This window comes from Neopelma chrysocephalum, unplaced genomic scaffold, assembly GCF_003984885.1.
Source record: "Neopelma chrysocephalum unplaced genomic scaffold, ASM398488v2 Primary Assembly neopelma1_68, whole genome shotgun sequence".
In the NCBI taxonomy this organism is placed as follows: domain Eukaryota; kingdom Metazoa; phylum Chordata; class Aves; order Passeriformes; family Pipridae; genus Neopelma; species Neopelma chrysocephalum.
The window spans coordinates 7,130,774-7,145,562 of record NW_020897727.1 but is presented as its reverse complement, the minus strand read 5'-3'; the positions used below and the strand labels follow the sequence as shown (position 1 = coordinate 7,145,562).

General features: G+C 48.6%; 2 protein-coding genes across 2 annotated transcripts; one reads left to right on the top strand and one right to left on the bottom strand.

Annotated features, from left to right (window-relative positions):
• Positions 1–548: 548 nt before the first annotated feature.
• LOC113968442 lies at positions 549–5,157 on the bottom strand. The gene is made up of 5 exons (XM_027685014.1): positions 5,086–5,157; positions 4,156–4,235; positions 3,183–3,350; positions 1,694–1,825; positions 549–813 (listed from the first exon to the last, which is right to left on the bottom strand). The coding sequence occupies exons 2-5, from the start codon at positions 4,232–4,234 to the stop codon at positions 677–679; spliced, it is 516 nt and encodes a 171-aa protein (XP_027540815.1). The 5' UTR covers position 4,235; positions 5,086–5,157; the 3' UTR covers positions 549–676.
• Positions 5,158–6,089: 932 nt separating this feature from the next.
• EMC8 (ER membrane protein complex subunit 8) lies at positions 6,090–13,868 on the top strand. Its single transcript, XM_027685013.1, has 5 exons — positions 6,090–6,356; positions 10,649–10,725; positions 12,285–12,354; positions 12,837–12,931; positions 13,197–13,868. Exons 1-5 carry the CDS (start codon positions 6,159–6,161, stop codon positions 13,354–13,356), a joined length of 600 nt encoding a protein of 199 aa, XP_027540814.1. The 5' UTR covers positions 6,090–6,158; the 3' UTR covers positions 13,357–13,868.
• Positions 13,869–14,789: the final 921 nt, after the last annotated feature.

The following is a 14,789-nucleotide window of genomic DNA, read 5'->3' as shown; positions in this document are numbered from 1 at the left end:
GCAGGGAAGAGCAAATCACAGGCACAGCAAACACACCTGCAGCCATCACCAGCCTGGGATTCTGTCACCCTCAGATCACCCTTCTAGGCACCCCAGAGACAAATTTATCACCTAAGGGATTTTTCAGGTGCAGGAAGGGGAGCTCATTGCTTAACTCCAACCAGTTTATCTCACCTTAAAAACCTTCCCCAAATTTCCGAGTGGAAGGAAAAGGCTGTCCAAGAGGTGGCTGAGACCCCACACAGCTCCTAAACACGTCCATGGACTTAAAACCACATCAGGTTTCCTGATGGAGGCTTCCTGTCATCGGGAAAAGAGCAAAGTGAAGGCAAAGCTTGCTTTAATCTTCAGAGGGGAGTTTTTAAACCAAGAGCCTGCACAATCCAGGGGACACCAGCTTAGCTGAAGGGAGAAATTTGGCTGCAGCTTTCTTAGACCTGAAAACATCAAGCCAGGAACCAGACTTTGCTCAGACCACAGTGTTTAATAAAACCTCTGAAGTGCTCCCACCCCAACAAACACATCCAGAGACCAGTAACAGGCAACTCTCAAGTTAACCAGACGTTTATTAGCATTTCTGTAGGTGGAGAGGGTGTTCCAGTACACAAGCAACGAGGTCACGCACAGGTGATGGAATCATTTCATATTCAAGCAGAGCAGGTTCCACTGAGTTGCTTTATTTCTTCCATTCGTTCTTGTCAAAATCCCACTGGGCTGAGATGCCCTCCACGGGGTTAACCCTCATGTCCAACATCCTCTTGGTCTGCGCCGACAGCCACTCCTCAGAGAAGGTGTGCGGGATGGGGCCGTACACTGCAGGGTGGGATTGGATGGAATCAGATTGTGATGCCAAATCAGCAAGTTGGGAACTGAGGGACAAATGTCACTAACAAAAAGCTTTTTTTCCCCTGAAGTCATCCCACTGGAGCAGGTTGCCCAGAGAAGCTGTGGCTGCCCCATCCCTGCAAGTGTCCAAGGCCAGGCTGGATGGGGTTTTGGAGCAACCTGGTCTAGTGGAAAGTGTCCCTGTCCATGGCAGGGGGGTGGAACTGGATGACCTTTATGGTCCTCCCAACCCAAACCATTCCATGATTCTCTAATCTGTTCAAACCTACACTCCCTACATCCAGTTTCTGATGCATCCAGCTCAGACCACATTCCCACATAGATTCTCTAGCGGTTTCCTTCATCAGTAAAGGCTTGTACCAAGACAACAGCTTCCTGCTTTCTGTTTCTTGGGAGCCTCAAGGCAGGGAGCAGCTCATTTAACTGCTGCTCTGCCTCATGGCAGCTGGAGGCTCCCTCGAGGTCAGATCCTGAGCTGGGAAAGCAGCCAAACATGGCAGAAACCCAAATGCTCACTACCAAGGCAGCAATAAGCTTTTCCGACAGCGGAGAGGGGAAGCTCTGGGATCAGGAGTATCACCACTCATTCCCCTCCATTTCCTCTCCTCCCAAAGCTCCGCTACCTTTCCACGAATCAGCTTCCTGAATATTTATGCAACAAACCCACTGATTCCATAAACTTACAACTCCAGGACAGAGTTTTCAGGGACTTAAACACAGCTCCTGCTGGCAGATCACAGTTATGGCTCTTCCACACACCATCCTGACCCCACAAAGAAGCTTACAGGAATTCTCTAATGTCCCATAAGGGATTAGAGATCCAGCTCTCCACTGAAGGGTTACTTACTGAAGTTCTTCTGCCAGATGAGAATGACACCAGTGAGGCCGAGGAAGAAAAACACTGCACCCAGGACGGTCTTCCACTCGTTTGTTCCTTTGTTCATCTCTGCGTAGGTCTCGTTGAATTTCATACGATACACTGCCAAAAAAAACCAAAAAATCATCTCTTGTAACTTTTCCTGTGACTTGCAGGTGACAGGGAACTCTCCAGAGGGAGGTGACCAAGGCCTGAGGCTGCCCAAAAGGGGGTGGATGCTAAATTAGGTTTGGAATCAGCTGCCCTCTCCCACAGCAAGACCAATGAGTTGTGTTTCACCCTCTCCACCTGTTCCACCCCCACATCAATGTGAAGTCTTCATTTCATAGACTATCATAAAGTTGTGCAAAAGTTGCAGAATAAACCTGAAAGGAGGAGCAATTGAGCTCTCCTTCCTCCCCTCCAATTCCCAGTTATCCCAGAACTTCCTAGCACAAATAATTCCAACAGGAATGTTTCTATCTCAAAAAGCTTCCCCGCTCTGCCACTAAGGATTTTAAAACCCAAAGCAATATAAGATTTGGAGAGTGCTTAGGAACATCTGAGCAGTTCCTCAAAGGGTTTTAAACCTTTGACACCTGTTCACAGACCAGGTTCCCACTTCATACCACGGCAGCAGTTAGAAAAAATGAGGCAGTTTTATTTGCAAGTCAAAACACCCACTCAGGGCTTTAATTAGCTGGAATTTGGTTAATGTAAAAGTTAGTGGTCATTAACATTCAAATATACGTCTGAGCTGAGGGGCTCATTTCCCTCAGCTGGACTAACAATGGCATGTTGTAATGAAGAGATTTTGTCTGGCTTGTTGAAAGCAGATGGGAATCAAGAAACAAATACAATTACTATTTGTTTTCTGGAAGAGGAAGGAATTGCTGGATGTGGCCTCAGGTCCAGAACAGACACCACAGCAGGTGCATTTCACGTTCTGAAACAGCACCAAGGACCTTGGGAACACAAACCACGGCCACCAACATGATCAGAGGGATGAAGCAGCTCTTCTGCAAGGAAAGGCTGAGAGAACTAGGATTGTTCAGCCTGGAAGCAAAGGCTTAGGAGTGGCTTTCCAGTGCCTGAAGGGACTACAACAAACGTGGATGAAGACTTTGGACAAAGGCCTGGAGGGACAGGACAAAGGGGAATGGCTTCCAATGCCAGAGGGCGGGGTTAGGTGGGATACTGGGAGAAATTCTTCCCTGTTAGGGTGGTGAGGCCCTGGCACAGGTTGCCCAGAGAAGCTGTGGCTGCCCCATCCCTGGAAGTGTCCAAGGCCAGGTTGGACAGGGCTTGGACACCTTCCAGTCTACTGGAAGGTGTCCCTGTCCATGGCGGGGGTGGGACAAGATGAACTTTAAGGTCCCTTCCAGCCCAAACCATTCCATGATTTCATGATAGTGAACATGCAGCAGAGGAGATCGTGTCGTTGCCACTGTCAGGTCACTTAGAGCCCCCCCAAACCTACGTTCCACTTTCTCATCGATGGACAGGGCGGTCCACGAGGCCTTTTCCTTCTCCTTCAGTGCCTTCTGCTGCGCTGAGAGGTCCCTCACGAAAGCCACCTCAGGCAGGGGCACGTCCCGACGGTCCACATAGGCTGGGAGGGTGAAATCCTCTGCTTTTGCAACGCCTGCTGGGGCGGGGAGAGAGAAGAGACACCAATCAAACTCCTGCACAACACCTCTTACAGGTTACAACACCAAAACCCAACAGCTCAGACAAAAAGGTGAGGTCAGTTAAGGAATCCAGGAGGGAAAAGATCTCCAGATGAAGCCTTAAAACAGGAACTATTTTAAGAGCATAAGAAGAGAATCACAGACTGCTTTGGGTTGGAAGGGACCTTAAAGCCCATCCAGTTCCAAACCCCAGCCATGGGCAGAGACACCTTCCACTAGATCAGGTTGCTCCAAGCCCCGTCCAACCTGGCCTTGAACACTTCCAGGGATGGGGCAGCCACAGCTTCTCTGGGCAACCTGTGCCAGGGCCTCACCACCCTGAGAGGGAAGGATTCCTTCCCAATACCCTATCTAATGACAGGAGGAATTTCTTCCTGGAAAGGGTGATCAGGCCTTGGAAGGGGCTGCCCAGGGAGGTGGTGGAATCCCCATCCCTGGAGGTGTCCAAGGAAGGCCTGGACATGGCACTGAGTGCTCTGGGCTGGGTGACAAGGTGGGGATTGGTCACAGGTTGGACTCGATGATCCCAGAGCCCTTTTCTACTCCCAATGATTCCTCAATTCTGTGATTCCTGCTGCCTCCCCAGCAGCACTTCTGCATTGCCAGCCGTGGCACTGCCCACTCCTATCTCCTATTCCAGCCTCCCCAGTCCCCCTCCTCCCCAATCCTGCCTTTTCCTAGACCCCCAGAGCAGCTGTTTGTGCCCCTGCTCTGCAGGACTGGGTTTGTTGCCCTCACCATGCCCAGGGCAGTGTCACCCACCATGTCCATGAGCTCTCAGGCACAGGGAGGTGCAGATGGATCTCCTCCCGACAAGGCTGAAGGCTCTGGAAGCCAACATCCTGCAGCAAGAAGAGCATCAGGTCAGACACAGACAGGGCAATGGACCAAGGGGAAATAACAACATTTTCCAATAGTTTATATAAAAAATAGCTGGCCTAAGGGCTTCCTGACCCTTCTCCAAAGAGCAGCACAGCACTCTATGGTTTTCAGGGACATTCCTACACTATAAGATGAGCCTTTCCCTCCCTGTTGCTTCCCAGAGCTTCCTGCACTCAAATCCGAAGTTATTCCCTTGTTTCCAGGGATATTCCCCCACGTAATTTACTTGGATGAGTCTTTCTCTCCCTGCACTTGAACCCAAGGACACTCCTTTGTCCAAACCACCCTTCTAAGACATTTCCATTCCCAAACAAACCGTTCCTGGGCAGATTCCAGGAGCCACAAGCGAGCCGAAGGACAAGCACATCCCACACTCGCTGCGGTAATCCCTGATCAGGGAGCGATCCCGGCACATCCCCGGGCAGGGCGGGCACACAGATAACGGATCCCACACCCACACGGCGCTCGGGTTCCCCCCGCGGCCCCAGCCCAGCCCGAACTCCCCCAAGCCTCCAGGAGGCCCCGCCGCCCGCCCTGACCTTGCCCCCTCCCCCAGTATCACCTCAGACCCGCCCGGCATGTCGCGACACCGGCGATATGACCCCGCACCGACACACTGAGACCCCTTGGGGAAGCGGTCGCAGTGCTGGCCCCTCACACCGCCCCCCCGCAGCCCCCCAGTCAGCGCTGCCCCGCCCGCCCTCCCGCTGGCCCGGGGGTGGATGGGGATGGCAGAGGGGTGCCCTGCACCCTCCCATCCCCTTCCCAGCCCCCTCCCGACCCTTTTCTGGCCCGGCCCGGCCCAACGACCTGGCGACCGTCCTCTACCGCGGGCGGGACCGGAAGGAGCCGCGGCCGGAAGCGCGGGGCACGCCGGGAAGTCAGGCAGAGAGGGAGCCGGGACGGAGCGGCCGCGCGCGGGGGCCGACGGGATGCGGGCGGACCGCCCGTGGGGGTTTTGCACAGAATCCCAGAATCCCAGCATCACTGAGGGTGGAAAAGAGCTCTGGGATCCTGGAGTCCAACCTGTGACCGATCCCCGCCTTGTCACCCAGCCCAGAGCACTCAGTGCCACGTCCAGGCCTTCCTTGGACACCTCCAGGGATGGGGACTACACCACCTCCCTGGGCAGGTCCTTCCAAGGCCTGACTACCCTCTCCAGGAAGAAATTCATCCTGATTTCCGACTTGAACCTCCCCTGGCACAACTTGAGGCCGTTTCCTCTTGTCCTGTCCCTTGTTCCCCGGGAGCAGAGCCCGACCCCCACCTGGCTCCACTCTCCTGTCAGAGAGCGAGAAGGTCCCCCCTGAGCTTCCTTTTCTCCAGGCTGAGCGCCCCCAGTTCCCTCTGCTGCTCCACACTCTTCCCCAGCTCCACTCCCTTCTCTGGGCACACTCCAGCCCATCAGTGTCTGTCCTGGATGGGCTCAGAACCAGACACACCAGCGCCCAGCACAGGGGGACAGTCCCTGCCCTGGCCCTGTGCCCACACCGGGGCTGGAACAGCCGGGGTGCCACCGGCCCGAGCCCACCTGGGCACACCTGGGCACACCTGGGCTCGAGCCCAGCCGCTGTAACCAGCACCCACGGCTCCCTTTTCCCTCATTTTCCAACCCCCTGCCCAGCCCGGGCTGTGCCGTGCCCCCGGGGTATGTCCGTGCTGACCCTCATAGGGACAGGCGCGGCCCCCACCCCACGGCTCCAGCCCTGTTCCGTGCCCCGGAACAGCCACAATCCGCCCCAAAATCGCTGTCGTAAGAGCCGGCGGTGCTTGGCGGCGCTTTGCCGACACTCGGCGGCGCTTGGAGGCGGGCGGGGAGCGGCGTGGCCGGGCCGGGGCAGGTCCCGGGGCGGGTCCCGGTGCCGGGACAGGGTCGGGGCAGGATGAAGTTGACCACCCAGGCGTACTGCAAGATGGTCCTGCACGGCGCCAAGTACCCGCACTGCGCCGTGAACGGGCTGCTGGTGGCCGAGCGCCCGCCGGCCCCGCGCCCGCCGCAGCCCGCGCTGTTCGTGGATTGCATCCCGCTGTTCCACGGGACGCTGGCGCTCGCCCCCATGCTGGAAGTGGCCCTGACCCTGGTGAGGTGGTCCGGCAGCGGTGGGGGAGGTTTGGGGAGGGGTCCTGGGATGGAGGGATGAGGGTGATGGGGAGGCAATGGCCGAACTCCGGGTGTTTGCGCTTGGAATGCCTGGAGCTCCAGCATCGGAGGGATGTGGAGCTGCTGGAGCGAGTCCAGAGGAGGCCACGGAGATGCTCCGAGGGCTGGAGCCCCTCTGCTCTGTTTCCAGGCTGGGCGAACTGGGGGTGTTCACCTGGAGAAGAGGAGACTCCAGGGAGACCTTAGAGCTCCTTCCAGTGCCTTGAGGGGCTCCAGGAGAGATGGAGAGGGACTTTGGACAAGGGCCTGGAGGGACAGGACAAGGGGGAATGGCTTCCCACTGGAAGAGGCAAAGTTAGATGCGATATTGGGAAGGAATTCTTCCCTGAGGGTGGTGAGGCCCTGGCACAGGTTGCCCAGAGTAGCTGTGGCTGCCTCATCCCTGGAAGTGTTCAAGGCCAGGTTGGACGGGGCTTGGAGCAACCTGGGCTAGTGGAAGGTGTCCCTGCCCATGGCAGGGGGTGGAACTCAATCATCTTTAAGATCTCTTCCAACCCAAACCACTCCATGATTCCATAATTATGAGCAGAAAATCCATCCCTTTTTAATATCTGTAAAACTTAACTAATTTCTGATTCCTCCAGACTCATTGGCTTTAATGTTCCCCTCACTTTGTATCTCTTTTTCATCCAAAAAAAGATTTATTTGTAACTAAATTCATGTATTTGTAACTAAATTCCAGTTACTTGTAACTAAATTCCATTTTTCTCCGTCTGAGATGACGCCATGGGAATGTTGACATCTTTTGAAGCCTGGAAATGATGAAATTCAGCCAGAGCAGCTGAACCTGAGCCCTGACCATTCAGTTTTTCAGTGAAACACACAAAACTTCTTATTTAAAATATATTTACAGCAGTGAAACAGTATGGGAGGGACACAGCACTGTGTGCTGCTGGTGTCATTGCTTTCTGAGTATGATTTTCCTCATGTTACTGCTTGGGAAAATGGAATAATCCTGTTTATAATTGCCTTAATGTGGGCAGGGCTTGATTTTTTACCTTTTAGAGTGGCAGTAACTTGTTTTTCCTCTGTGAATAAGTGGAAGTTGCTAGCAAAGTGTAGAATAATGTATATAATAAAGTATGTGTAGGCTTTTCATTAAATTAGGATTAAATATCTTTCTACAAGCTTTGTGCCAGTGAATTTTTGTAAGCTTTTGGCCTTCAGTGTATTTTGCTAGTATAGATCTTGCTGCAGGATCAGATTATTAAGAAACAAATCCTATTTCTTGTGACATCTGAAAGGTCTTGCCACATCTACAGCAAGAAAACTATTCTGGAACCAAAGAAATGGCATCATTTTACTTACTTACTCTCAGTTTTTGGTACTGAAAGGTAAAGATTGGGAATCCCTGGCATTTCCCACATCAATTAGGATTTGCTGTGTGGTTCACAGCCACGTTTGTTGCCTCCTGTGATCATTGGCAGCTTCAGAACAGAGGTTTGACAAGACCCCAAGGCCCTTTGCTCCTCTTCTGGGTTTAAACAAAAGCAAAGATGTCAATAAACACTGTCAGAGCAGTTATGAAAATTGGATTTTATCATGGTAAGGTTTGAAAGGAGGCACTTGATGTCTTCTGTACAACCTAATGTGTGGTTACTGAATAAATCAGTGAGATCAGTGTGGTTAAACTCACTGTTTGTAGCAAAACACCTCTGTTTCTAAAGGATTTGACAGGATTTAATGGGATCTGTTTCTCTTCCAGTTCAGTTATTGCTGATTCTTGGTCAAGCCTGTGGCCTGGTCATACGTGGGAGGGTTTACCAGAACCAGCCCCACGAGTTTCACCTCCTTTTCTCTGACCTGAGTCATCCCAGGATGTTAAATGGGAGCAGTAATGCCCAGAGTTAATCTGAAAAGAGAGGATTCACTTCCAAATGGGTTTGTCCATGTGGTGACTCCTAAAACATACAAGGAATCAACAAAACCCATACAAATAAACAAACATGAAGCTGTGTCCGGGAGGTTTAGGTTGGATCTCAGGAAAAGGTTCTTCCCCCAGAGGGTGGTCGGGCACTGAACAGGCTCCCCAGGGCAGTGGTCACGGCCCCAGGGCTGACAGAGGTCAAGGAACATTTAAACAACGCTCTCAGGGACATGGTAGGATTTTGGGGTGTCCTGTGCAAGGCCAAGAGCTGGATTTCATCCTTGAGGGTCCCTCCCAACTCAGTATATTCCGTGATTCCAGCAGGGCTGGAGGTTTGTAGCTCCGGAGACGTGCGTTTAATTTGCACTTTGGCACTTTGAGATCCCTTTCGAGAGCAGAGTCATTAAGAAAAAGTGAATTAAGTTTCACGTGGGGTTTCTCTGTGCCTTTGAATTTCTCAGCTAATTGATGTGGTTTTGCAACCACATCTCAAAAAAAAAACAAACCAGAAACCAAGGAGCACTTCCCTCTCTCCCTCTGCCTGAAACAGCGCTCAGGTGGCAGCAGGTCCTCCTCCTTCTCCTCCTCCTGCTTCTCCTCCTCCTCTTCCTCCTTATCCTCCTCTTCCTAGGGCTCTTCCAAACCCATAGGCACCTGCAGCAAAGCAGAACACAGGCCCCTTTGAATTTTTCCAGGGTGACAAGCTCCATATGGAAGCGAGATCCCATTTGTCCCCAGTCACTTGCCCTTGGCTGGGCTGGACGTGACTAAAAATATCAGGAGCTAATTGATGCTGAGGAAACCTGTGGTGACAGTGCTTAGAGAGAGTTTGGAAATTGCAGCTGGAAACAGCTTTCATTCCTAAAAGATATTTTTTCCTTTTTTTTTTGTTTTTTAATACAGAAGTAATTTTTAATTGCCGGTTAGAGAACTGAGAACTTAAAATCATTCTCTCATTTCTCTCCTTTTTAAGACAGTTTTTAGTACAGAACAAAAATGGATTTTAAACCAAATTTTTTAATTTTTAAATGGATGGACTTTTTTTTGTATTATTATTATTATTAATTTTAGTGTCTGGCTTCAGGCTCTAATGCCAAGCTTTCAAGCCACTAACAATTAAAACCAGAGTCCTAAGCCCTCGAAATGGGTTTGTAATTGAAACAGCAGTTGGCCCTCAGCTCTAGCAGGGCTACACAGCCTCTTTTTTTTATCACTTAAATCCATGTCATCCTTTGGATTATTCACATGGCTGGTTTGTTTGTTTGTTTGTGCAGTCTAATACTATAATTATTGCTGAAAATGAGATTGATTTGACTTCCAGGATGCGACAGGTCAGCAGCAGATGTATTTTTGGACTCCATTTTAATAGAGCTGTGGAGGGTTTTTTGAGGCCGTGCTCTCCAGGGACTGCAAAGGAAAATTTGAGCTGCTCTCTCCACTTCTGTCTTTCAGGGCTCTGTATTCTGCTGACTTGATATCCTCAATTCTGAGGATAAACATCATATATAGAGAGAGATATTTTCAAAGCAGGACAGACTCAGCAGGAGGAATTCAGGTCCAATTTAAAACAGGAAGAAGAGCGGTGTTGAAACTCACTTGAAAAGAAACAACCAACAACAAAACTGCTTCAACTTTTGTACTTCTGTAAATCAAAAGTCGTGTAAATTGTGTGCAAAAAAATACCTATGTTTAAGCATTTACATACAGATGTTAAATTAGGAAGAACTCTCAAAGGGAAACATTCTTATTCAAAAGCTTTCTTGTGACAGAGTGGGTTGAAAAAATGGGAAATGGGACAAATTTCTACCTCACATTTACCTTTGACCTCAAGCTTTATTTTCTAATGAAGGCCAAAAATACTTGCATTTTAACCTAGAAATGTTACATTAGAAGTAAAATGCACAAGCTCTTTCTGAAATGACAGGGAAATCACACTTCCATGCTGTGAACATGCTCTGAAGTCTCTGTGTCAGGTGAACACCGACAGACAATTACCCCAACCATCAGTGGGTGAGACCCAAAATCCTGTCCCAGGCAGTGTTTAATAGTCCTGTCACTCGAATTTAGGCCAGGCTTTGACTGAGATCACTTCTTGCTCTTTTGCTCCATTTGGTTAATGTTTTCCATCATTCTCCAAATGCTCAATTGGGTTCCTCTGTTCCAGTTAAATCAGCCAAACTGTGCGTGAGCGCGCACATAAAGAGACATAAATATGTAGATATTTAAAGATGTAGCAGTGCTTCATTGCTGTTTTATTTGCAGGACAGACACATGAGATTTCCTTAATTCTGGGGAGTTTTTTTTCTGATTTTTCCTGGGTTTAATTGTTCCCATTGCTTTTCCAGATTGACTCCTGGTGCAAGGAGAACAGCTACGTGATAGCTGGATATTACCAGGCGAACGAACGCGTGAAAGATGCCAGGTGTGTTGGTGCAATATTTCCTTCTGTTTGCTCTTTTAGGTTGTACTTTGGACTCTGCCAGCAAAAATCATCCACATAAATCAGGCGTGTTGATTAACTTTGACAACTGTCATCTGGTTCCACATTGTCTCCCTGGTGCTGGGGGATGTGGCCTTTGTTCAGGTGCAGAAACTCCAGGCTTTCCAGAATCCCTCCTCTTCGGTGGATACTATAAAAGGCCAGGCTTTGAACGACTGCCAGCCAGTTTAATTGCAGTTGTCAGGGAAATAGCCAAAATTTGTAGCGTGTTTGCTTGTGCAGTACAGATCTTGTAAACTCTGAGTATCTTATGGAAAGTCAGAAGTGACCTAATTCTTTCTAAACTACTTAATTATCTCTGAGTTTTATTGAAGCCATTTTTTATGTGGAAAGGGATGCTCTTGAAGTGGAAGATGATGTCAGTGGTGCAGTGATATCTCTTATTTATCACTTATTTTCTCCAAGTTTAGTAATTTGTTTCCCTGCTGGCTGACTCAGATTACCCAATAAGCAGTAAAGGACCTTCCTGTGAAGCCACAATTTAGTTTCAGATCTATATATCACGTGTTTTCCCCTCTGTCTTTTAGACAAATCCAGTATTGGGACTACTGAGACTACATCATACTTACATTTAAAATAAATAAGAACAGCTTGTTTAAAGTATCATACCATGTTCCCTGGAAGTGTTCAAGGCCAGGTTGGACGGGGCTTAGAGCAACCTGATCTAGTGGAAGGTGTCCCTGCCCATGGCAGGGGGTGGAACTGGATGATCTTTAAGGTCTTTTCCAACCCAAACCATCCCACGATTCCCTGATTCCAGTTATTTGTTAATGTATATTCAGACTCAAGTGTGTTTTTTAAGTAACACTTGTGACTTCTAAGGTATCTAACAGAGATAAAGGCATTATTAGTCCTTTCCTTACAAGGGAAATAACTGCTGGAGACATTTTTAAGGGGAAGATACAGTTTGTTCTGTTTGAGGTTTGAACAAATATCACAGGCTTGATGTTTTTTTTAAACTCTGGTTTAATTTCTGAATGTAACTGGCACCACGTAGAGATTGTAACTGGCACCACTGACACCACATAGAGATTGTCATCTTTGAAACATGCTGAAGGTTTTAAAAGATCTTTTTAAAAGATTATCTGATTTTGGTAGAACAACTGGACAGTGAGTTCAAGTGCAGACTGGGGAGAAAACTCAGTGTTCTTTTTTAAATGGCTGCCAGGGCAGAGCTGGGTGCAGTGTTTGGTCTGGTGGAAGAAGGTAGGAGGCCAGAAAACATTGATTCTATGTCATCAGTGGACAATTTGCCATTCCAAACCTGTTGCCTGAGCACAGCTGAGATCTGGACCATGTGCTGCAGAGGGGAGCTGGGCATTTCTTGGCCTCCTTCTATCAGCTGTAGCATCAGCTCTCTATCTTGTTCCTGTTTGTTAGCACGCTGTGACCTTCTCACATCTCTTTGAGCCCGTTTCCTGCTGGTTTCAACTGGGCTGTCATGGCTCACATAACTCAGTTCCTTTTCCCTTCTGTTGCAGCCCAAACCAGGTTGCGGAGAAAGTGGCCTCCAGGATTGCCGAGGGCTTCACGGACACGGCGCTCATCATGGTAAATCACTTCATTCCCCCTCACCCTCTCTTTATTGTATCCTGACCGTGGTGTTGGACCAGCCATGGAAATGCTGGGGTTTGAGTCCTTTAATAAGTAATTAATTTTCTCTTCCCCTCCAAATGCTCTGGGGAAGAGATGCAGTGACCTGTAGCCCGTGAAGTTCAAAGTCTGCAGAGAGACTGCGGTGAGCTCTTTGCCACCTTAGAGGAACTGGAGGCCTGCTCTGCATGTTCAGGCAGCACGTTCATGGCTTCAACGCCCCTTCTGCAACATAAATTCTTGTCTTTAAAATCACAGTCAGGGCTTTGCCTCCTTGCTGCAGTGGCAAAGGATGTTGGCAGCTTAAATTTGGCTATGTGAAGGCAGAACAGTGGATGAGTGTAAGGTACCCTGTTTTTACAAACTGACTTTAGGTTTTTATTTCATCTCTTGGGATGCTGAGGAGGAGACTGAGGGGGTGTTTTTGTGTCACACACCAGGTTGACAACACCAAGTTCACGATGGAGTGTGTGGAGCCTGCCATCCATGTGTACGAGCTGCATGAGAACAAGTGGAGGTGCAAGGACCCGCACATGTGAGTAAACTCGGAGTTCAGTGGCATTTGGGTAGTGAGGGGAAACAGGTTGTCTGGGTGATGGCAAAACTTTGTGGATGAGTGATACTGTGGGTGTAGCTGACAGTGATTTTAAAGGTGTTTCTTGCTGTAGTGAGAGAGAAGAGCTGGTTCCTGTAGCCAGGCCATGACCATTCTGCAGTGCGTGGCTTAATTTCCAGAGTGGAGGAGATAGTGAAGATTTCCTTTGTGATTCCTATTTATCCCTGGCTGTTTTACATCCTAGTGACTTTTGTGAAGATTGGACTGAAGCCCAGAGAATCGCTGCCTCTCTCTTGGACAGCAAGTCCTACGAGACGCTGGTGGATTTTGACAATCACCTGGATGACATCCGGAACGACTGGACAAACCCGGAGATCAACAAAGCTGTCCTGCACCTGTGTTAGAGGGGCTCCTACTGACTAATCCACGGGCATTCCCACTATGTACTGAAGAGAGAAAAATGCTATTTTTGAATGTAAATAGAATAATATTCAGTACCTTGTGTGGAAAGCTGACTGATTAAAGGGGAGGGGCACGTCACGTGGCGCAGTGATGTGTCCGTAAGCCATTGAATCTTTTTTGTGAGATTCCTTGGAAGAGATGCCAGCTGTCAGTTCCAGCTGTCCTTGTGGACACCATCCCACTTGTAGTGAATGTTGCTATTCCTTCGAAACCAGGACTGCTTCTGCTTGGCCCCACTGTCCGTATGACAAAGTTTTGACTAAGCTTTTCTAATCTTTAGAGAGGTTACTTTTTAATGATTTATGGAAATACCTTTCAAAAAAAAATCGATCCTGTCCTCAGATGAGAGATTTTAAGGGCAAAGACATAAAATGTAAGGTGAACGGTTTCTTCTGGCCTGGTTTGGAATTGTAATTCTGTTGGCACAGTAAAATGCAAACTGCTGAGGATGTTCCATGCTCATGTGTCACCTGTTTTGCAGTGCTTTAGCATGACACAGCTACAGAGAGTGTTTTAAAGGAGTATTCCCAAATAATATGGTGATTCCTGCTCTCCATGGGCTTGGCAACCAGTTATTGCTTGAACATGTTAAACACAAAGTAAATTATTTATAAAAAGCACTGGAAGCATACTAATGAGTTTGAATCTACATTTTCAGTCTACAAGAGTGAAATACCTTATGATTTTTTTTGCATTTTGGGGGGATTTATCAGCAGATCTCATTTTCCACTGATTCACACGGTGCATATTTCAGTAGGTCCAAAATATATCCCTCTGATATGAAGGCAAGCAAATGGAATCTAAGGAGCCTGGACACAGTGTAGTTCAACTTCTGTCTTGTCTTTCTCATTAATATTTATTTCCAAGAAGAAGTTTACTGAACAATGAGGCTTTGTATCAGACTAGAACAGCTCTTTGTAAGCCTTGTTGCCTCACTCCTCGTGGTTGTTTGCCCAACTGTAGTTAAACATAGCCTCAATCCTCTGGATTTCCTTCTATTCCTACCCAAAAATGTGTTTACAAGAAAGATCCAAATGTCCACCAAATGGTCCACTTCTCTCCAAGCTCCTGCTTTTTCCTTAGTGTTAGAATCACAGGATGGTTTGAGTTGGAAGGGGCCTTAAAGATCATATTCCACCCCCTTGCCATGAGCAGGGACACCTTTCACTAGACTATGTAGCTCCAAGCCACATCCAACCTGATCTTATTTTAAAACACTGAGAATGGGATTGCCAAAACCTCTTGATCTGCCTCTGCTTCAGGTTCAGTAAGCACAAGTTTTACTCTTGGTCCTGGGGTAAGGCTAAAATGCTGTTTGCAGCAGGGAATAGAACAGGATGCCTCCAGTCAGGTCCTGCTGTGGAGTTCCCTCCAG